This window comes from Saccopteryx bilineata, chromosome 4 (assembly GCF_036850765.1).
Source record: "Saccopteryx bilineata isolate mSacBil1 chromosome 4, mSacBil1_pri_phased_curated, whole genome shotgun sequence".
NCBI lineage: Eukaryota > Metazoa > Chordata > Mammalia > Chiroptera > Emballonuridae > Saccopteryx > Saccopteryx bilineata.
The window spans coordinates 263137398-263159942 of NC_089493.1; the positions used below are offsets into that span (position 1 = coordinate 263137398).

Here is a 22545-nt window from a genome sequence, read left to right on the forward strand (position 1 = left end):
CCCCTGTCAGGGCACCCAGCCCGCCTTTGGAAGACACCATTTCTACCCTCTTTTCACACTTAGGAACCATTTATACCTTTTCTTTCTCTGCTTTCTGTAGAACAAAAGACTCATTCAGGAGACTGAAAATAAAAAGAAAGGAAGGAGGAAGTAACAAACAAGAGTTGAAAGAAAATATTGTTAAGAACTTGTGATAACGTAGCCAGAGGCTGACACGTAAAGGAGCCCTGCCTGAAAGCAGGGGGTAGTGGTGTAGAAATAGATGATATATATAGATTATAATATATATATTATTTATATAATATTAATGCCTCATGCTTTAAAGAACTTTGCCAGTGACCAGGTGCTCCATCACACAGTTCCAATTTGGTCCTCACATTTCTTCCCATTTTACAGATGAAGGTTTGATCCAGAGATACTGCCCAAACTCAGCACCAGGGGACAGGATCCAAAAGAGGGGAGAAGCAAGCAGAAAATGAGCTGTCACAGAAACTCTGGGGCCTCTGCAAGGAGCCCGGGCTCAGGGAGGGCTGCTAAAGTTACAAAAAGTCACACTCAGGGTCCAATAAATTAGTTGTTTATTTGTAAAATGCAAAGCTTGTGAAGGATGTAGATGGCAGAGGTTATGAGTTGAGTCCCCCCCCTTTTTTTTGCATTTTAGTTTAAGAAATTGATACTGAAAAAACTCATAGAACTGAGGCCCACAGATCCTAACATTCCTATTCACACACCCAAGTTCCCTGCCCTGCACCCTGTCAGCACCCAGCTTGACAATTTCTGAGACCAGGTGCTCCCACCATTCCCCATTTCCAACTTCCTTCAAACCCTACCCCCCAACTGTCACTCTAAAAATCTTCCCTTTTTCTTTAGGGCTAACCATCAGAGCCCAACATTAGAGGCTCGGTTTGAGAGACCGCAAATCCTTCCTAAATAAATACCCCCAGCCGCCCCATATCAAATGAAAAAATAAATATTGTGAATACCCACCCACCTAACCCCAGTGGAAGTCTCCTGGATTTGGGGCCCTAGCCATTCACCCAAAAAGTCCTTTCTCTACTCTCTCTGCAGCCCCCTTCAACTCCTCCCCCGACCCACTTGAGGGGGGCGGAGGGGAAGGGCCATGAACCCTTCTGATGCCAGGGCACCCCTCCTCAGTTATCGAGGTCCAAGCAGGGCTAGGGCTAAGAGGAAGAGAATGAGAATGGGTTGAGTATGAAAACCAACAGCTGTCCCCCCGGTCCTGCTCCTGCCTTGGTTTTGGCGGACGATGAAACCTCCCTTGCGGCCAGGAGGGCGAGGAGGCCGGGCCGGGGGGCCCACAGCTGCTGCCCCAGCCATCCAGTCATCTGCATACTGCTGTCCTTCTCCAGAGCCACTGGCATCCTCATCTGCAGGGACAGAGAGCACCAGAGAAAGAGCTGGGTAAAAGGGGCAGTGGAAAACAGAGGGAGAGAGGGAGACACAAAGAGGGAGAGAGAAAACTCAAGATAAAAACAGAGTAAGAGTGGCAGGAGAGAGAGGTGTTGATAGATAGATGGGAGGAGGGAGAAAGACAGTGACGGGCAAGGAGAGAGAAATCAGGTAGACATAGGAATAAGTGAATGCAATGGGAGACAGAAAAAGAGACAATGAGATGGAAAAGAGAGAGACAGATGGGGAGATAGGATAAATAGGAAAAGACGAGAAACCAAGTATACAGGAGCATAGAGAAGGAGGCAGGGGGAGAGACCAAAAGATGTAGAGACAGACAATAGGAAAGTGAAAGAAAATTAATGTCCTTTCCTCGTTTCTCTGGCAAACTCTCCTTTGGGAAGCCAGCCCAATGGAACCTCCACCTCCCTGGGGTTGCCCACTTCCCCAATCTCCCACAGTCCCTTGGGCACTGTTCTGTAAGAATGTTTTGGAGTCTCCCAACCTGGAACATGAACTCACAGATAGAGACCTTCTCTCATATTGGTCTTCTATCCCTAACTTTTGAGGTAAGCATGATTGTAAAATGAATGAGTGAATGAATGAATGAATGATAATTGAGATGCAGTGGAGGAACTCAGAAAGCAGTGGGCCGGGCCAGGGTCCAATCCTAAGCAACCACAGGAGCGAGGCCCGAAGGATAACCCTGGGTCTCACCCCAGTCCTCCAGTTCCAGGTCACGTCCCAGGGCAGCTGCCCTCATCCTGATTGTGGCTGACCGGAGCTGCAGCCGCCGCGTCCGGGTCTGGAGGTCAGGGTTTGAGGCTTCCACATCCAACTCTGGATTGTCGAGTGGCTTGGTCAGGGAGTCCCTGACCACGGGCAGCAAGTACCTGCAAGCAGAGCAGCCCCGAAGGCTCCTGCCTAGCCCTGTAGGTCGGCCCTGCCCACCAAGCTGCCCATCTGCCCAGCTCTCACCGGCCCCGTCCAGTTCCAGTCCAGCAGGGTGCCGCCTCCTGCGTGATGTCCATTGCCATACGGGGGTCTCCACACACAGTCAGGGGCAGCCCAGCCCAGAAGCCCCGAACACGGCCCAGCCGCTCGCGGAGTTCCCACACCTGGGCATGCAGAGACAGCAAGTAGAGCTACAGTGTGCCCCAACCCACCCGCCCAGCACCCCCATCGGGCCTGCTCCCCACTCACCATACGGGGCAGGCTGTTGCTTGCTGCTGTTGTGGGCCGCTCCTCCTCTGCCCCTGCTACCGCGGTCCAGAGTCGGCCTACCTCTTCTACTGGTGCCGGGGCTCGGCGGGCACGGGCTGTTGCTTTTGGGGGGACCCCACATTCCTGAAACACCTGTAGCATGAGGACACCTCATACATGGTGAAACTCACATTGTATCCCCACTCCAACACCTCAATCTCCCCTGACATCCATCTACCCAGATAGCCTAGAGTGTCTCCCTGACAACCCACACTGTCCCCCAGCCGCAGGCCCTTGCTTCCACCCTCTCTCTCCTGCACTAGAGCTGACATCCCCAGACTGTCTCCCTCAGCACCCAGGCTGACACTCCCAAGCTCCTGAAGGCTCCTGTACCTGGGTAGACACTGCTACACTGTTTTCCTGCAGGTACATCAAGCCTTCTGAGATCTTCACTCCAATAGCCTGGGCTGCCAGCTCGAAGGAAAAGGGGCCCTGGATCTTATCAGCCAGGAAAAGGAGACCATCTTGAAGGAGGGAAAGAAAGGCAAATGGTGAAATGAGGGGACAGCCATGGAGGTATGCACTAAACAGGGAAGCTCCCACAAATCCTGACCTGGACCGTAAGGTGTTAGAAGGGGGGAGACTCAAATGAGAAGAACTCCCTCCCCGTGCTCCCCCTCAACACGGCTTAAAACTCCTTCCCAGTCCATCCCACTCATCCCTCCACAGACAGCCTTCTCAGGCTTTCCTCAGCTCTCACCCAGATAGGTCCCCCAGTCAGGGTCCAGTCCCTGGCTGCTAAGACAGCCATGGGCCACATTGAGGCAGAAGCCCCGACAAGGCGGCAGCAAGGGGACCCCCCGACAAAAGGGGCAGCCAGTCAGACGCATCACAGCCCGTCTGCAGCCTTCGGACATGGGCACCTGAGGGCAGAGAGCTGGGTTGTGTCATCCACAAACACTGAGGCTTCCTTCAGCTAAGCTTGGTTCTGGGCACAAAGAGAAATCAAACACCCCACTCTACCTTCCCATGCCCTGTGTGGAGAGCTGATGCAAATGGCTAGGGTTGGTGACTCCATGTAGAGGCAGGTGAGACTCCAAAAGACTATGGAGGGAAGTCCTTAGGGGCCAGGTTACAGATACTACTACTTGGGAGAAATGGAACAGTGGGGTCTGAGAAAAGGTTTAAGGACCTGAGTGAGCCTGTCATGGTTAGGGAAAGACAAAAACTGAGGATGCAGGTGAGGCTGGGAAATCAGAGAGAATGGGCAGTAGAAAGAGGGCCTTAAAGGCCAGGTCAGAAATCTGGTCTTCAATAGCGGGAAGGGATGAGTCATGGAGCAGTCTGAAGGAAACCAGGGGGAGCAGTACTCCCACCTCAGAATGCTGTAGAAATGAGCATACCCCCAGAAGCTGGCAGGTATGAATCATCAGCAGGCAGGATAGGGTCAGAGGTTAGAAGGGGTCATGAATCATGACACAAGGGAGACTTCACTCTGGCTCCCTCCTTCCTGATTCACCTGGTATGCCAGGGCCTCAAGGCTGACATGGAAAGACTCCAGGTCTCTCCTGACAACTAGCATCTGATTCTTCCTCATGGGGCCTCTATGACTCTCCCTCTCCCTCCCTGAACATGCCCACACTCAGGCTCCCTCTAACCTTAAGTGCTTCACTGACCACATCTCTTCCAGTCTCCAGGCCCTGAATGAAGGCCCGAGCAGCCACCATAGCCCGGGTTATCTGGGGGAGAAGAAAGAAAGTGAGAAAAATCATAGGACTGTCGTAACAGTCAAGACTAAGGACAAGAGACAGTACCAAGGGATGAGCAGTGGTGGGTAGATTTGTAGAGTTATCTTGGGGTGGTTAGGAGATGTCAGATAGTCGAGGCTGGCAGGTACAGGAGGCTCAAGGGAATTAAATCTAGAAGGATCAAGGGGAACTCTGTTTGGGAAGACATGGAGGGATTGTGTTTTACGGGGCTTAGAGATAGAGGGACTGTGCATCAGAACACACACTGAACTTACAGCCTGAAGACTCGGGTGTGATACACAGCACTACCATTTACTACCTGTGAGACCTTCACTTCTGGGAGCCTCAGTTTTCTTACCTATAAAACAGGAATACTCTCATCTACCTCCCAGAATTATGATTGCAATTAAATGAGATACTATAAAATAAAAACCCTTCTCAAATGTTAAGTGCCTAATTCACATTTACTTGAACCAAAGGAAGTCAAGTTATTAAGATGAGGGAAGAGTGGGCAGAAAGGTGGCCAGGGGCCAAGAGTAGATGAGTGGGTCAGGAGTGTGTGTGAAACAACAGCAAGGAATGAAAGTAGATGACATCCAATTAAAAGAGACCAAGGAGCATGGGGTCAGGCAGGGGCAAGTGAGGCTCAACATAGGGGTCATCAGGTCAGAAATGGTTGACATGCAGGATATGGGGATCACCAGGTCAGGGGTGACTGGGGCATGAAGGGAGGGTCATTTGGTTGGAGGTGAGAACAGTTCAGAGGTCACTAGGTTAGGTCAAAGGTAGCTGAAATTCAGGCCTTGGGACCCCTCACCTGCAGGCGGAGGCGACGGGGTGAGTCCCCAAAAGGCTTCAAAGAGTCATCAGCAGAGGAGGCAAGGCGTGTGAGGCAGAACAGGTATTCAGGGGAGAAGATGTACTGTGGGTGTAGCAGGGGGAACATTTTCTCCAGGACCTGTGCCCAGAAATCCACCAAGGCGTCATCTAACCCCTCACCGGACTTCTTATAGTAGTCGCGCAGCCGAGAGAACAGGCCACTGAATAAGGGGGTGTGCTGGGAATACAGGCGGCCATAGGAGCGGTGGAAGAGCAGGGCCAGGGAGTGCTCAGCTGACGAGAGCATCTCCTGAAAAACCTCTGTGGCAAATGCAAAGAAAGGAGTGTGAGGTGGGGTGAGGTCAAAGAAGGATGGAAAAGTGAAAGGGCAGAGGCAGGAAGAGACAGGAATGCGGAGAGAAGAGGAAAGACGAGTTAGAAACTGAGCAACTCTCAGACTTGGTCACAGTGGAATGGGGTGGGGAAGGACCCTGGAGAGAGCCTTGGGTGGGGTAGGGCTGGGGTTCCTTAGGAATGGGGTAGGAAGTGAGGACAGAATGCTTGCCGGGGTCATGAATACAAAGAGGTTATGAGTGGCCAGATTTGGGAACCCTAAGTCCTCACCATCAAATATTCTGTGCCTGGCAGCCAGCGTGTGAACCAGGAAGGAGCCACTCTCCTCCACCAGGCCTCGGAAGGTAGCCTCAGTGTCCCAGGTCAGCCTCTCCTCTATTTCACTGGAACAGCAGGTGTATTCTTGGGGACAGATCCGGAGATGCTCACCTAAACAGAGAAGACACAAAGAATGGTGGGAAGTGACAAGGAATGGTGGGAAGTGATGTGGTAAAATTCCTTCCTTTTCCTGCCTATCTCTGGGGCCATCCTTTCTCTTTCACTTGTCTGGTTTCTTTTCTATTGTCTGTACCCACATTCCCACCTGACCCTACCCCCATCTTATTGTTCTCTCACCCATCCAAAGTCCATTGCCATTGGCCATGGGATCAAATAGTGATGGGACAAATTAGTGATCAGAGGGTCCTCAGGGTACCTCCCCCAACACCGCACACCCCAGGCCTCTAAGGACTTACAGGGCGGTTTCTATGGGAAGAATGGGGTTTGGAGGGATGCAGTTACTTGGTAAACAAGAAAGTATTACTACAAAAGTGCTCTTAGAAATAGCGAGGGAAACAAATTGGACTGTAAAGGGAAAAAAAATCAGAGAGGTAGGTGCTAATTACTGGAAAGGGATTCCTGGGGTGGGGGTGGAGTAAGAGTTACGTGAAAAAGGAGGTTTTTGTGTTCCTAGTAAGGAAGTTCAAGAAGGCAGACATTAGTATGGGATGAAAAAATTATAATGGTCACTCTGAAAGAGAAGTTATTGTGATGGGAAGGACCCGCCCCGGCCCTCTTCCCTTGCCCCCAATTCTCTAAGTCTTCCTCTTTCCTCTCACCTGAGATCAGGGCGGGAGGGAGTAGGCTTAAGCTATATCCCCGGGCCCCCAGAATGTGCCGGGTCTCAGTGCAACTCCGGATGACCTTTGCTTCGCTCCCGGGTCCGGGACCAGGACCGGGACACAGAGGTAGCAGCAGAAGCAGAAGAGTTCGCAGCGCGGACATAGCTGCTGCGACCCTGGAATAGCAAAGTGGATCCTAAGGAGATAAGAGCTGCCCGAACTAGGGAAACCGGTTCTCTGCTGCAGGACCGTCCCGCCGGCCAAAAGAAGAACGCAACCTCGGAAAACTGAACACCCAGCATCAGAGCTGGACCAGGCAGTATCTGCCGAGACAATGGAAGCGGGGAGTCGGACAGTGGGAGGGGTACAAGGTGGGCCTTGCCAATGATAGTAAGGAGCGGGCCTCAGGGGTGGGGTTAAGGGAGATATTAAGCCAATGTAGTGGGGAAGCTTGGCAGAGGGGCGGGATTCTGTCGAACTACCAGGGTGGTGGGGAGGGGCGTGGCTTTCCTCAGGGGCGTGGCGGCCCGGTCCCAAAGGCGGGGCCAGGGTAGAACCCAGCCTATGACAGTTCATAAACCAGATTGAAGAGGCTACTACTGGTCTAGTGCAAAGCCCGGCCAACGGGTGGGGGGAAGGGGAGAATAGGAAGCAAAGGGGCGGGGCGAGGCGAGGGTGGAGCATACATCTGAAGTTGGCGGCCTGCACGCCTGAGCCCACGTGACTGGGAGGCACGCGGGAGAGCTGGTGGCCGCACGAGGCTGCTACAGCGACGTGACCAGAACGTGGTGAGCACGAGCTCGCAGACGTCCAAGTCTCGCGACAATTACCAGCCCTGGAAAGAGCCGTTGGGCTCGTGCCTGCGCATAACCCACCTTGCGCCTTCCCGCGTTTTTCTGGATTATTCCACCACCGCCAGGGAAGCGGTGGGCGTCTATGTCGCAAAGAGGTGGGGAGACTTTCCAGACCAGACCGACCCTAGGTAGTGATTTTTCCTCGACCGTGCCCAGTCAGAAGCCGCTGTTCCGGGCTCAGAAAGTGAGGCTCCTTTTTGACCCGAGAACGCGCCCTACCCTGCCCTCCCGGTCCTGAGAGAGGGACCTTGCTCTAACATGCCTCAGTGGCCTCCTCCATTACCAGTACCTGAGCGACTGGTAGTTACTCGTGTTTGGAAGGCTCCTCAGCTAAAAGAACCTGACCCCCGGGAGGGGTCAGAGGTGCCACCACCTGGGAAAGTAGAGAATGCGAGCTTTCCGTTACTCTTTTGGCATTTCCGGCCCTATTCTAATGGCGCCTCTACACCCAAATCATTAAAAACGTCCCAGTCCATTCTATGTGGAATCAGATTGTATAAGCTTTCTAGAAATGAAAGTCTGGGTGCTTTTTGATTTTCAATGGTTTTTGTTAGTAACGGTAGCCGGTTCCCTTGCACCAGACGATTTCCGCTTCCGAATCTGCTTTAAGCCGCTCCGCTGTGCTCCTTGCTCTGCCCGTGGAGAGCACCTCCAGACCCATGGTCGGCAGCTGTCTGCGGCTGCGTGTCCTTGGGTAGAGGCTCTTTGTCTTGTTTGTTTGGGCCCTTCCGTCCAAGTTTCAGACCAGTTCCCTTGGAAAGACAGGGGATGGTCTGAGCTGGGGAAGAAGAAGCGGTGGGGTAAGAGTCCCTTTCTCTCTTTCCTCCCGCAGCTGCACGGTCATGCCAACCCTGCGATCTGCCGCCGCCCCCTCCTCCCAGCCCCGTAGCTCCTCCTCCCCAAGCAGTGGGTCTTCCCCGCTGCAAGGGGCGATGGGAGGTGGGCAGAAGAGCTTGTCTACGGCTTCCAGTTTGTATGTCAGTGTGCCCTGTGACGACAGGGACTTGGACCAGACTTCAGAGGAGGGGTGAGTGCAGTTTGAGAGAACTCGATACCTTGTTGGGCTTTCTCCTGCATGGTCGGCAGCTTTCCCCCGTGTCAGTTTACCGCAGGGGTCGGAAACCTATGGCTCGCAAGCCAGATGTAGCTCTTTTGATGGCTGCATCTGACTCGCAGACAAATCTTTAATAAAAAGAAAATAACGTTAAAAATTTTAAACATTCTCACATATTACAATCCATTCATTTCCTACCGCTCATGTTCATGGTTGCGGGTGGCTGGAACCAATCACAGCTGTCCTCCGGGACAACACCAAGTTTTTATTGGATAATGCATAACGTACCCGGTCATTGTATGGCTCTCACGGAATTACATTTTAAAATATGTGGCGTTTATGGCTCTCTCAGCCAAAAAGGTTCCCGACCCCTGGTTTACAGCCTTGATAGGAAAATGGGTGTGACTGTATGGAGACGTACAGTGTGTATGGAGGGGCACAACAGTGACCTTCCCACCCCTCCAGTTCTAAGGGCTGTTTTTATCTGCCCTACTTGTAGGTATCAAGAATAATACATTATGTTCTAAATCATCATCCAACTTATCAAAACTTTCCTTGCACACATTTGCATGGTCAGCATGTACAATCTCTGATGAGGGGTCAGGGAGACAGGAGCAGGGGAGGTGAAGAATTCCTTATTTGTTGCCTGACATATAGTATACACTTTGTAGTTCTGTAGTACCTTTATTTGGGGATTTTATATACAGGTTCATCTATCCTTAATTTATCATTCTTTAGCTTTTACTGTAAAGGTTATAATATATCTTGTTTTTAATCTTTCCAGGAAAAAAACCTTATACAAGATCTGGCTTATCCTCTGGTTATTTCAGTTGTCCTCCTCTGAATCATTTCTGTGTGTCTGCTACTATTGAAGACCAGATTATATCTTATGTTATAAACAACTCTAGTTAATTAGACATGTAAATTTGTTTCAAAGGACTTTAAAGTTAAAGTCAAGAGACTTTAACTCCAGGCCCATATTAATCTCGTGTTTATGTATGTGTAGTATATGACTACCCAAGCCCTACTGATTTTTCCTCCACACAGCAGTGATTCTTCTGCCTTTTTAAGTAAATATAATTTGATTTTCTTATTCAGAGAGACTATTAGTAAAGGGTTGTCCTTCACCTACCTTAGTTCCTCATTCTTTATCTCCATTTCTTTATTCAAGTGAGTTTTCCTTTAAGACTTTGTTCCTGCTTCCTGGTAATAGTAAGTTCATCTCTTTTAAAAGAAAATCTGGATATATTTTTCTCATGGAGAAGGGGGTACAGTTAGAAATTTAAAGAAATTATAATTTATTTGCCCTTTTCTATGAAGGAACTGGGTGGTTGTATCTAAGCAGAACCACACTCCCTCGTAGGGGTAGTGATTCTTTGTCAGCTGGCGAAGGCAGTGACTTTGAAGACAACTTGAGTCACAATATGAAGAAGAGAGCAGCAAAACGGCCACTCAAAACAACCCCAGTGAGTCAAGTTTTGTTTTGTTTTCAAACTTTGGGAAGTGGCAAAAGAAAACCTAGAAGAGGCTCAGGAGATAAGTTTAATGAAAGGCCAGGAGTGTTGAGACAAAGTAGGAAGAAGGCAAATTTTTAGGAGAAAAGAATGAAAGAGGAGGGTATTAGGACTTAAAGGAACAGGAATGGAGCTAAGGACTTTTCAAAATGAGGAAAATAAAATTCACAATATAAAAATCAGTTATTTCAGGTCTAAATCAGTAACTCAAACCCTGCTGTGTATAATTGGGAGCAAAGTCTGCCTATGTGGTGAACCAAGTGTTAACATCACTTTCACTTTTTCCAAATATTCCTGATCTCTTTATACTTACTAGGTGGCAAAACATCCTAAGAAGGGGTCTCAAATGGTACGTGGTCATAGCCAGAAAAGGTCAGAGGCACCAGCCAGTGATCTCTTTGATGCTGTGAAAGCTGCCAAAAGTGATATGCAGGTAAAATGGTGTCTCACCTCTGTTTCTTGATACCATCTCACCCTTTGTAGGGTAGAAAGATAAAGACAAGTGTCTAACTTGACTTAATGTGGACATTTTAATGAACATAACCTATATCAGGTAAAACAGATAAGACCATGGGGTGAATCTTGCAATGATATAAGGGAAACCTTGGATGAGTTTGTTCCTTTCCTAACAGTATCACAGAGCAAGGAGGCAAGGAAAGGCATTGGATAATTAGAGCAGTGGTCCTCAACCCCTGGGCCGCGGACCGGTACCGGTCCATGGGCCATTTGGTACCGGTCTACAGAGAAAGAATAAATAACTTACATTATTTCCATTTTATTTATATTTAAGTCTGAACGATTAAAAACGACCAGATTCCCTCTGTTACATCCGTCTAAGACTCACTCTTGACGCTTGTCTCGGTCACATGATACATTTATCTGTCCCACCCTAAAGGCTGGTCCGTGAAAATATTTTCTGACATTAAACCAGCCCATGGCCCAAAAAAGGTTGGGGACCACTGATCTAGAGAGAAAGCTTCTTCACCCTTGTCACTTTTTAGTTCCATCTGACGATTATACCTAATTCCTTTCCTCCCCACGTTTCTTTTTTTTTTTTAGATATGTATATAAGCTTATTGTAATTCTGTTACCATCTAAAAGTATGTAAGGCTTTTATATAGTTTACAGAAATTTTAAGTGATCACCAGATCTCCAGAGTCAGCTCAAGAAATGAAATGCTAATAATGCTTATAGAGGCCCTTATATATCTTTTTTCTACCCTGCTCCTACAATCCCTCCAGCACCCAGAGATAACCAGTAGAGTGAATTTTCTGTTAATCATTTCCTTTTCATTATAGTTTTATCACCAATGAATGTGTTCCTTAATTTAAATAAATGAACCATTCTTTATAGCTTTCTGTGACTTAATTATTTCAGTTATTTGAGATTCACCCATATTAATGTTAACACAGATTTTTGCAGTTTTTAGAAGTTTAAATTTTTCAAACATTTTTCCATTTATATTTTTGTTATTAATTTCTAACACTATTTATTATATTGTAGTCAGAAAATGTGGTCTCTGAAACTTGGAAACTAGCTTTATGATTTAGTATTTAGTCCTTTTCCAAAACAATTTTTCATGTGATTGAAGGATATGTGTTCTCCAGTTGTTGGGTCCAGTGTTCTCTTAGGTGAGATCAAAGTGTTAAATGTGATACTGCTTTGACATTTCTGCTGGTTTAGGGAGTTTGGGTTGGTTTTTTTATTGGGAGGGGGGAGTCTTTTGCTATATCAGTTATAGAGAGAGGTGTGTTAAAAAAATGACTTTTTTTTTTCTTTTTTTTTGCAAGAGAGAAAGAGACAGGAAGGGAGAGAGATGAGAAGCATCAACTTGTAGTTGTGGCACTTTTAGTTGTTCATTGGTTGCTTCCCATACATGCCTTGATTGGGGAGCTCCAGCCAAGCCAGTGACCCGTTGCTCAAGCCAGCAACCTTGGGCTCAATCCAGTGACCATGGGATCATGTTGATGATCCCACGTTCAAGCCAGCAACCTGCACTCAAGCTGGTGAGCCTGTTCTCAAGCCAGATTAGCCTGCACTCAAGTCTGCGACTTCTAGGTTTCAAATGTGGTACCTCCACGTCCCAGGTCAATGCTCTATCCACTGTGCCACCACCAGTCAGGCAAAATAAGTGACTTTTTCAATTAATCTTTTTGTATTCATACCATCTTTGCCTTAAATATTTTGAGGCTTTGTTCTCTAATAAATCAAAGCTTTTATTGTTATATACTGACACTTTTTTAATCTTTATACATTAGGGCAAAAATTATTTTGTTTGTATTAACGTATCTGTTCTTTGATTAGTATTTGTCTAGTATATTTTTCTATCCCTTTACTTTCTATGTATGTTTGGGATCTGTCTCCTGTATATAGGAGTTATGTTATTCAATCCATTCTGCCAGTCTCACCTATAAAAAAAAAAAGACAGTTTAATTCAATTTATTTACTGCCCCTACCGATACACTTGAATTTATTTCTATCATTTTATGTACTTCCACTTTATCTTGACTTTCCTGTCTGTTTTTCCCCTTTCCTTGCTTGCTTTTGGATTTCTACTACGAGGACCTAAGCACATTTTAATTCCAATTGCCCTTTCCAGTTTACATGCTGGTGTACAGTGTTTTAGTTGTATCTATTCCTCCTCTCCAAGAAAATTAAACATTACTTTTATACAATGTTTGTTTATATTTAACTACATTTTTATCATTTTCTTTTATCATTTCTTCTCAAATCTCAAATCTTTCATACAGAAGCATTCTCTTGCTGTCCAGTGTTTGTCCTCTAAAATTTCCTTTAGATAGAGTTTATTGACAAGCTCATTTTTTGCTTGTATATAATGTCTTTACCCTTTTTTGTGTGACAGAAAGACAGAGGGACAAATACAGACAAACTGGAAGGGATAGTAAGAAGCGTGAGTTCTTTGTTGTGGCACCTTAGTTGTTCATTGATTGCTTTCTTATATATGCCTTGACCGGGGGACTAGAGCAGACCAAGTGACACCTTGCTCAAGCCAGCAACCTAGAGTTCAAGCTGGTGAGCTTTGCTCAAACCAGATGATCCCTCACTCAAGCTGGCAACCTCAGGGTCTCAAACCTGGGTCCGCGGTGTCCCGGTCCGACACTCTATTCACTGCACTACCACCTGGTCAGGCTTTTTTTTTTTTTTTTTTTTTTTCATTTTTCCGAAGCTGGAAATGGGGAGGCAGTCAGACAGACTCCTGCATGCACCCGACCGGGATCCACCCGGCATGCCCACCAGGGGGCAATGTTCTGCCTCTCTGGGGCGTCACTGTTGCGACCAGAGCCACTCTAGCGCCTGGGGCAGAGGCCACAGAGCCATCCCCAGCGCCCGAGCCATCTTTGCTCCAATGGAGCCTCGGCTGTGGGAGGGGAAGAGAGAGACAGAGAGGAAGGAGAGGGGGAGGGGTGGAGAAGCAGATGGGTGCTTCTCCTGTGTCTGAGCCAACCGGCCAGGGCCACCTGGTCAGGCTTTTTACCCTTGTTCTTGAAAGATTGTTTGTTGTGTTTAGAATTTTCTAAGATGAGTTTTTCTCTCAGCACATTAAAAATACTCTTCCACTGCCTTTTAACGTCCCTTATTGCTGCTAAAAGTCAGCTATCAGTCTAAGTTAGCACTGTCTCTAAGACAACAATTTGTAAGGATGGAAATGTTCTGTATCAGCACTGTCTAGTACAGCATCCATTAGCCACGTATGGCTATTGAGCACTTGATATGTGGCTGGTGTAATTGGATTTTTAATTTTTATTTGATTTAATAGCCAGGTATGGCTAAGGGATAATGTATTTGTGCAGATCTAATTTATAAATTTTTTTTTAATAGTTAAATACAAATCCTTTGTAAGTGATCTCTTTGTGATTGTTTTCAGGACTTCTTTTGCTTTTATGTTATGATGTAGGATATTTTGCCATACCTAAGATCCATTAATGTACAGGCTCTGAAGATTGGTGTCTTTCAACAACTACAGAAGATTCTTTTCAAATATTGCCTCTTCCTCATTTTCTTCTAGAATTCAATTATAAGTCATTAGTACTTCTCACTATATTCTCCATATCTGTAACTATCTTTCATTATTTCTGTTAGTCTCTGGGCCGCATTTTGGATAATTTCTTTCTCTTAATCTTTCAGTTTACTCATTTTCTGTTCTGCTGTATCCAGTCTGCTTTTAATTGATTCATTAAAGTTTTAAATTTTTTTTTTCACTGCAACAAATTCTGTTTGACCCTTTTCAAAATTGTTCTTTGATTGTACTTTCAAGCTTCTCTTTCATTTCTTTAATCATAGTAAGCATAATTTTATAATCTGTGATAATGTCAGTGTCCAAAGTTTATTACAGTAATTCTGCCATCTGTTTTTCCTGCTGAACCTTACTCTTAGTGCCTTGTTTTTTACTAGGTTTTACTATGATCCACTCATTTTCTGTGGAGCTCTATTATGTTGGAATTCTTTGGGGCCTCGGTTGAAGTTGGGTTTTTAAGAGAGGAATCTGCATTTGCTTCTGGTAGTCTACTGGGGACACTACAGAATCACTTTTTTTTTTGTATTTTTCTGACGTGAGAAACAGGGAGGCAGAGAGACAGACTCCTGCATGCGCCCAATTAGGATCCAACCAGCATGCCCACTAGGGGGCAATGCTCTGCCCCTCTGGGGTGTTGCCCCATTGCAACTAGAGCCATTCTAGCACCTGAGGTGGAGGCCATGGAGCCATCCTCAGCACCTGGGGCCACCTTGCTCCAATCAAGTCATGGCTACAGGAAGGGAAAAGAAAGGGGAGAGGGGGAAGGATGGAGAAACAGATGGGCACTTCTGCTATGTGCCCTGACCAGGAATCAAACCTGGGACATCCACACACCAGGCCAGTGCTCTACCACTGAGCCAACTGGCCAGGGCTAGATGTTCCTAAAAATTTAATCACAAGTTTAGATGTTTCAATTGGGAAGATCATACAGAATTTCTAGTCTGTCATATTGCCAGAAATATAAATCATCCACATTGTTTTCCTAGTCTTTGGTGGATGAGTGGCTGGAGAGCTACAAGCAAAACCAGGATGCAGCATTCCTGGAGCTCATTAACTTTTTCATTCGATCTTGTGGATGTAAAGGTGAGGAAACTCCTACCCCTTTCTGGTTTCCAGCTAGCTTTCTACTCCTATATTATGAAACTTTCTTCCATTCAGATGAGTAGGATTAGTCATTTCCTAAGTGAAGGAACAAGGTAAAACATAGAGAAATTTTACTTATTTAACTACATTGTTAATTGGCAAATAGGGATCTAGTAGGGAACTAGATTGGTTTCCCTTTGTGGGAAAACAATTACAGTGATCTTGTGACTATTGCAGGGGTTCAGTTCCAGAACCCCCCGTGATAGGCAAAAATCCATAAAGTAGCGACCTTATATTTGTTTTATTATTTATATATTTTAAGGCTTTATAAACCCTTCCCACACTCTTATAAACATTTCCCACACTGTTATTAACCTTTCCCACACTCTTATAAACACTTCCTATGCTCTTAAACACTTTCTACACTCTTAAGTCTACGTAATTTTAACAACATATAAAATTCTATATGCGTACTCACCAGTGAATATACTACAACTTGAATGATGAAGATGATGATGAATTAGCTGTGTAGTACTGATGACGATGAAGGTGATGATTATGAGATGAATGTACTGCACAGCCAAGAAGAGCATTACAGCTCTTGAAGGCGCCACTTCAGGCGCTTCATCGGGTGGTGCAGTATCCATACATGCGAGTCTTTGTCTACTCATCTGCTGTACACTGCATATTTTGGTTTATATTCTTTTAATATGTTTTAATTAATATTTTTTATATTTTTCAATTGTTTTCCATTTTTTAGGCTAGAAAATGCTTATTTTATCACAAAAATAATTAAAATAAAATAAATATATAAAAATACCTATATACTGCAAAATCCCACAATACTGTATAGCAAAAAATCCGCAATACAAAATTAAATATATACAATTTTAAAATCCACAGTACAGTGAGACTACAAAAAGTGAACCGTGCTATGGCAAGGGGCAATTGTAATCCTACTAATAATATTCACATATTAAAAATTGACCATCAGATACCTTTTAGTCTTGCTTTCTCTAGATGAAATAATATTTTCTTATTTCTTAGTCCTCAGCCACTTCATGGCATATTTCTTCACTGAAGCTATGGGCCCCCAGAGGCCATGACCTAATTTATTGGAGCAGGTAGTCTTAGGCAGGTTGTATTATAAGAATCAATCTAGTATAGTTTTATTGCTCTCTCTGTTTTTTATCTGGTTTTTTTTTGTAACTGCGATTTTACACTGCTTGATTCCTTTGGGTTTTCTTTTTTTTTCCCCCCTTAAGTGAAAAGCAGGGAGGCAAAGAGACAAACTCTCACATGCATCTCAATCAGAAACCACCTGGCAAGCCTTCTATGGGGTGAAGCTCTGCACATCTAGGGCTGCTGCTCTGTTGCTGGGCAACCGAGCTGTTTTTTTGCACCTGAGGCCAAGCCGTGGAGCCATCCTCAGTGCCTGGGGCCCACTTGCTCCAACTGAGCCTTGACTGTAGGAAGAGGAGAGAGAGAGAGAAGGGATGGGGGGCAGGGTGGAGAAGCGGATGGTAGCTTCTCCTGTGTGCCCTGATTGGGAATCGAACCTGGGACATTCACACGGTGGGCCAATGCTTTACCACTGAGCTGACTGGCCAGGACCTCCTTTGGGTTTTCTAGAGTCATTGCCTTATAGCAGCTGTATGTTCAGATGATAGCAGATTTGGTTCTTCTGATTTCCCCATCTAGGCCCTTACCAATATATTCCCTAGCTCATTTTCAGATGACTATATAGTCATGGTATCTTTTTATTTTCCTTGTAAATACTGTCTTCTCCATTCCTTAGGCACTGTGACCCCCGAGATGTTCAAGAAGATGTCCAACTCAGAGATCATCCAGCACCTAACAGAACAGTTTAATGAGGTGGAAGGAGATGACCAAGATTATTATGCCACTTATTTCAAAACACAAGATTTATTCCCTTTTTTTTTTTTCTGATTCTGGGAAATAGGATAGCTTTTAGAAGAATTTCAGTCTCTTGGGGGCAAAAAGGACCCATAGATACTATCTGAGTATGCCTTTAGAGTTGAGAATAGCAGAAAATGAGGTATAACAGAGATAACATATTTACTATATTATTGGATTTTGACATCCAGTGCCCCTATGGCTCCAAAGACTGGTGATAACTTGCCCATTCTCTTTTATAAACCTTCTGTAGGACTCAGGAGACTATCCCCTGACAGCTCCAGGTCCATCCTGGAAGAAGTTCCAGGGCAGTTTCTGTGAATTTATAAGGACACTGGTCTCTCAGTGCCAGTACAGCCTCCTTTATGATGGCTTTCCTATGGACAACCTCATTTCCCTGCTCACTGGCCTGTCAGACTCCCAAGTCCGTGCATTTCGTCACACTAGCACCCTCGCTGGTGAGCACTCGTTTTTACTCCATAAATGTACTTCTGGTGACTACTTGAACTTTTCTCTGTTCTCCAGTCTTAGGTCTTCTTTCCTACTTGTATCTTAGCTCTTTATTTCAAAACCATCCTTCTTTTATACCAAACCCAATTTAGTTTCTCACTAGTGGAATTGTAAAAAGGGGTGGAACACAGGAACAATTTCCAGCTTTACCATGTTTCTCATAGCTCACCACAGGGAATATGCTGAAACTAGAAAGCCCGGCAGTCATATGAAATGACCACTGTTCTAGATATTATAAATTGTAATTAAAATGATTTGTGCAAAGGTGTCTGCTAGTTCAAACTGAATTACCCAGGGTAGGCGGCAAGGACGCCCCTTTGCTTAGTGCCCCACAGGGTTTCCCCCTTCTACTTGCTTAATTGCTTAAAGTAGAGTGCAATGAAGGAAACCACTGGCGGTACATTTCTTAAGAGCCACCGCTAGCTCAATAAATAAAAGTGATTTAAATAATAAAATGTTAATTCACATGTCAAAGATCTCTTTGTACACAACATTTCTTGTGTAGATCTTTCCATCATTTTTAAGCTCGCCTTGCAGAGGACCATCAATTATTTTTAATTTTACATCCATTCTTTCACGAACTCTTGAACAGGCAACATAAAGTTGAACGTGTCCAAATGCAGGCTCAGGTAAAAAAAAATGCCAACACGCTTAAGCATTTGGCCCTGAGACTTATTGATGGTCATAGCAAAGGCGAGTTTTACAGGAAATTGTCTACGTCTCAATTGAAACGGCAACCCTGTTTGAGATGGAGCCAAATCAATTCTTGGAATAACATGTATTTTACCTTTAGAGGAGCCAAAGACTTAGCTATTATGACATTTTTCAATTGGAGAACCTCTAGTCTTGTACCATTGCAAAGACCCCTTCTGGTGTTAAGATTTCTTAACAGCATAATAATTGCTCCAATCTTTAACCTCAATTTGTGAGGTGGCATGCCAGAAGGCGGGATTATTTGAATGCCGTGGCAACTTCACCCCATTGGCTAGTACAGTTACACAAGCAACCAATAAGCTATCAGCAACAAACAGACACTTAAGCCACATATAATAAAGAATTAAAAGCCCAAAAGGGTTAGGTAGAAAAACCGTCCCACTCCAGAACAGTGAGTCTTGGGATTTGAGGGTCACCCTGCTCTAATTTTTCATTTCATTTTTCACTGCCATTTATTCCCTTCTTTTTGAACCTACCCTTTATCCTCGGACTTAAGTAATAACTTCTTTATCTTGTTTTTCCTCAATCAAAGCGATGAAGCTAATGACCTCTCTGGTTAGAGTAGCCCTACAACTGAGTTTGCACAAAGACAACAATCAGCGTCAGTATGAGGCTGAACGAAACAAGGGGCCAGAGCAGAGAGCACCTGAGCGGCTGGAAAACCTGTTGGAGAAACGCAAAGAGGTAAGACTTGTTCCTTGCCTCTTCCCTCCCTCTCTTCCAGCTTCCGTTCACTGTTGCTGAAGCCCACCTTATCAGTTCCCAAGCACTTCTCTCTGGTAAAGCACACATCCCCATGCAACCTTTCAAGACCATGAATAATGGAGGCTGGCAGTAGATGCTGTCAGAGGTCATTGTGTGCTATCTTGTTTTTGGGATGTGGGCTCAATGATTATTTTTTGTTTAAATTTTAGAGTTCTCTATAATTCCACTTTTACTCAGTTTCTTTTGTTTACATTCATTATCGGAAATGTTTAGGCCCTGGCTGTTTGGCTCAGTGGTAGAGCATCAGCCCGGCATGTGGATGTCCTGGGTTCAGTACCCGGTCAGGACACACAAGAGAAGCACCTATCTGCTTCCCCTTCCCTCCTCCTCTCACTTCTCTCTCTTTCTCTTCCCCTCCTGCAGCCCTGGCTCAATTGGAGTGAGTTGGCCCTGGGCACTGGGGATGGCTCCATGGCCTCTTCTTCAGGCACTAAGAAGAGCTCAGTTGCTGAGCAAGGGAGCAGTTGAACCAGTCAAGACATGGCTGTGGAAGCGGGGTGGGGTGGGGTGGGGTGGAGAAGTAGATGGTGGCTTCTCCTGTGTTCTCCTGTGTGCCTTGACCAGGGATCAAACCCAGGATATCCATACGCTGGGCTGATGCTCTACCACTGAGCCAACTGGCCAGGGCATCTAATTTCAATTTATATTAAAATTTCCCCATTTGTTCCTCAAATGTTTTCTATATCTGATTACAGGCAATCAGTATTTAACTGAGGACTATGCATGCCATTTGGTTGTGTTTCTTAAGTCTCTTTTAATCTTACACGTAAGATTTTGCCTTCCCCTATTTTTCCCCAATATACATATTGATTTATTGAAGAGGTAAGATTGTCTTAATGTTCCCAGCCCTGGCAGGATACTCAGTGGATAGAGCATCATCTCTGTGCTCTGAGGTCATGGGTTCGATCTCCGGTCAGGGCACACATGAGAAGCTACCAATGAGAGTGTACAACTAAATGGAACAACTAAGTGGAATGAGTTGATGCTTCTCTCTGTCCCCCTCTCTTCCCTGCTCTCTGTCTCTCAAATCAATGGGGAGGGAACAGAATGTTCCATTACAATTTTGGTTTCTTATAATTCATGTAATTCTCCTTATAATGTTGTTTCTGTTATTCATTCAATCTAGGGTTTCACAGTAGTGGGACTATTGACATTAGGGGGCTGTCTTGGTATTGCAGGATGTTTAGCAGCTTCCCTGATCTCTAGCACTAGATGGCAGTAGGAACCCCCCATTGTGACAACCAAAAATGTCTTCAGACATTGCCAAATGTCGCCTGGGGGGAAAAGGGGAGCCCAGTTGAGAATCACCGATTAATCTCTTTCTTCTCTTTTTCTATTAGTTCCACATCTTCCGTCAAAATCATTTACTAAAATTTTATTTTTTTCAATTGTTCGTTAAAAACATATGTAAATACCAGCTAGGGCCTCTGAATAGCCGAAGATAGTAAAAAAATGACTAGATACAGAGGGGATTATTTTTTCCAAACACAAAGAGGCCTTTGAGGTATTAGTAAAGTATACAACTTCTTCCAGAATTAGAAGGTTTAAAGGGAACATAGGATACCAAGGGTTCAGACTGTGTTCAGTGATAAATAGGAAGTAGGTGGAAGCCATACATTTTTATACTTTTATGGTCTTACATTGTTGGGGTACAAGAGATTGACTTGTTCCTTCTTGTCCTCTAGCTCCAAGAGCATCAAGAGGAGATTGAAGGAATGATGAATGCCCTCTTCAGGGGTGTCTTTGTACATCGGTACAGGTGAGTTAAGGGGCTCTTCTTGTTGAAGCAGCTGGTCCATTGTTATAGAGGCTGTAAAACAAGACCCCCTCCTTAACTCTGAGTTAATTTGGTTAGTCTTAAAACTAATGCAGCTAGAGCAAAAACTAACAAATGTTTTAAATTAATAAAGTTTAGCTTATCCCCACCTACAAAGGATTTTGTAAGCTTTTCTGGGAGAGAAAATAAGAAGATAGGGCATTGTTGAGTATTCTGCTCCAACTTTGTCTAGTGTGTTCCCTTTCCCATTTTCCTGGGGCTAGAGACCTGAGAAGTGAGAGCAGAGAGGGAAAACGCAGAGCTTTTCTGAGGGTGTACAGCTTGGCAAGTGTTTTCCACGTCCAGCCTGCTGTTTCACTATGCTACAACAGTTTTAAACCGTTTACAGACATGTAGAATGAAGTTGAAAAGAGCATTTGTATTTGTTTTTCATTCTCACCTAAATTTTAGCCTCTGCCTTCTCAGAACCCTTTAGCTGATTTGATCTTTTCTTGAAGTAGAATTAAAACACACAGACACTGTTTGGCCAGCAGTTAAATTAACTTCCAAAATCAGGTTTTAAAGGGGACAGGGAGGATAAGTTCAACTATTTTATGGGCTAGAAAATGTTTACTTTTTATCTGTTGTATCTACATTGGGAAGAGGTTATGAAAGGCATGGTATATCGTATTTAGTCAAGAACATTAATTTTTCCATGACAGGGAGATTATCTGGTAGGGTGGAAAGTGAGTTTGGGGAGAAGATGATAAGAGACAATTTATCTTTTTGTGTCTAGGGATGTCCTTCCTGAGATTCGTGCTATCTGCATTGAGGAGATCGGGTCTTGGATGCAAAGCTACAGTACTTCTTTCCTCACTGATAGCTATTTAAAATATATTGGCTGGACCCTGCATGATAAGGTGAGAGTTGAGTCAGTTTCCTTTCTCCTGTTCCCCTCCTCTTCCCTGCCCTAGCACACTTTAGCTTTTTCTGGTCCTGCCACTTACATGTTTCTCTAGTGATTAGTGATCCACCCATCAAGGTAAACCTTGAAACTTTCCCAGTATTTGGGAGAGTAGGACAAAATATAAGAGAAAAAAGACCTATCCAGGAAATGAAACACCTCAAAACCACAGTGGCATGGAGAAAGACTTTCCATGTGAAAATGCAAGAATATTATTGATGGGTTGGTTAGTAATACAGGTGCTAGGGTGATAACCAGAAGATTCTTGTCATCATGGTTGCTAAATTCTGTGTGATCCTTTTATTTTTACATTGGAAGATAGCTATTCACTGTCTTTGAGGTATCTCAGAATCCTCAGTATAGAGGACACCTAGGCCCAGAATAAATAATCTACGAGTGGGGGTAGTATGGAAGCCCATTGAGGATGAGTAGAGGAGTAGTCAGCCATACTTGCATTTTTCCTCAATAGCATCGAGAGGTCCGTTTAAAGTGTCTGAAGGCTCTCAAAGAGCTGTACAGCAACCAGGACTTGACTGCACGCCTAGAGCTCTTTACCAGCCGCTTCAAGGTAAAATTGGGACAGTACTATGCTTCGCTCTTCCCTGTGGTTCCCATTTCCCCACCTCATCTTTTCATTTCTATTGCTCTGGTATATCTATAGCTATCCCAGAGTCTGCTTCTATACTCTCTCTTTAGGAACCTCTCAAATTCTAAGAGAACATGATTTGGGGGATGAATACAGTG

The 22545-nt window shown here is 44.9% G+C and overlaps 3 protein-coding genes across 3 annotated transcripts in view; 1 reads left to right on the forward strand and 2 right to left on the reverse strand.

The window, feature by feature from the left end:
* The window catches only part of LOC136334318 (NXPE family member 3-like), a 288032-nt gene that overhangs the window by 220648 nt on the left and 44839 nt on the right, over positions 1 to 22545 (reverse strand). The gene's annotated exons all lie outside the window — the stretch shown is intronic.
* On the reverse strand, positions 985 to 6860 carry GPC2 (glypican 2). Its single transcript, XM_066274350.1, has 10 exons — positions 6632 to 6860; positions 5805 to 5963; positions 5179 to 5501; positions 4272 to 4352; positions 3374 to 3536; positions 3007 to 3137; positions 2614 to 2766; positions 2389 to 2528; positions 2128 to 2303; positions 985 to 1388 (listed from the first exon to the last, which is right to left on the reverse strand). The coding sequence occupies exons 1-10, from the start codon at positions 6795 to 6797 to the stop codon at positions 1156 to 1158; spliced, it is 1725 nt and encodes a 574-aa protein (XP_066130447.1). The 5' UTR covers positions 6798 to 6860; the 3' UTR covers positions 985 to 1155.
* Positions 8321 to 22545, forward strand: part of STAG3 (STAG3 cohesin complex component) — a 30185-nt gene continuing 15960 nt past the window's right edge. Inside the window, exons 1-10 of the mRNA XM_066278030.1 lie at positions 8321 to 8515; positions 9906 to 10008; positions 10373 to 10489; positions 15079 to 15175; positions 16974 to 17050; positions 17346 to 17550; positions 18849 to 19000; positions 20767 to 20840; positions 21634 to 21757; positions 22271 to 22369. Of these exons, the coding sequence (XP_066134127.1) occupies positions 8331 to 8515; positions 9906 to 10008; positions 10373 to 10489; positions 15079 to 15175; positions 16974 to 17050; positions 17346 to 17550; positions 18849 to 19000; positions 20767 to 20840; positions 21634 to 21757; positions 22271 to 22369 (1233 nt within the window). The 5' untranslated portion in view covers positions 8321 to 8330. The remainder of the gene's footprint in view (positions 8516 to 9905; positions 10009 to 10372; positions 10490 to 15078; positions 15176 to 16973; positions 17051 to 17345; positions 17551 to 18848; positions 19001 to 20766; positions 20841 to 21633; positions 21758 to 22270; positions 22370 to 22545) is intronic.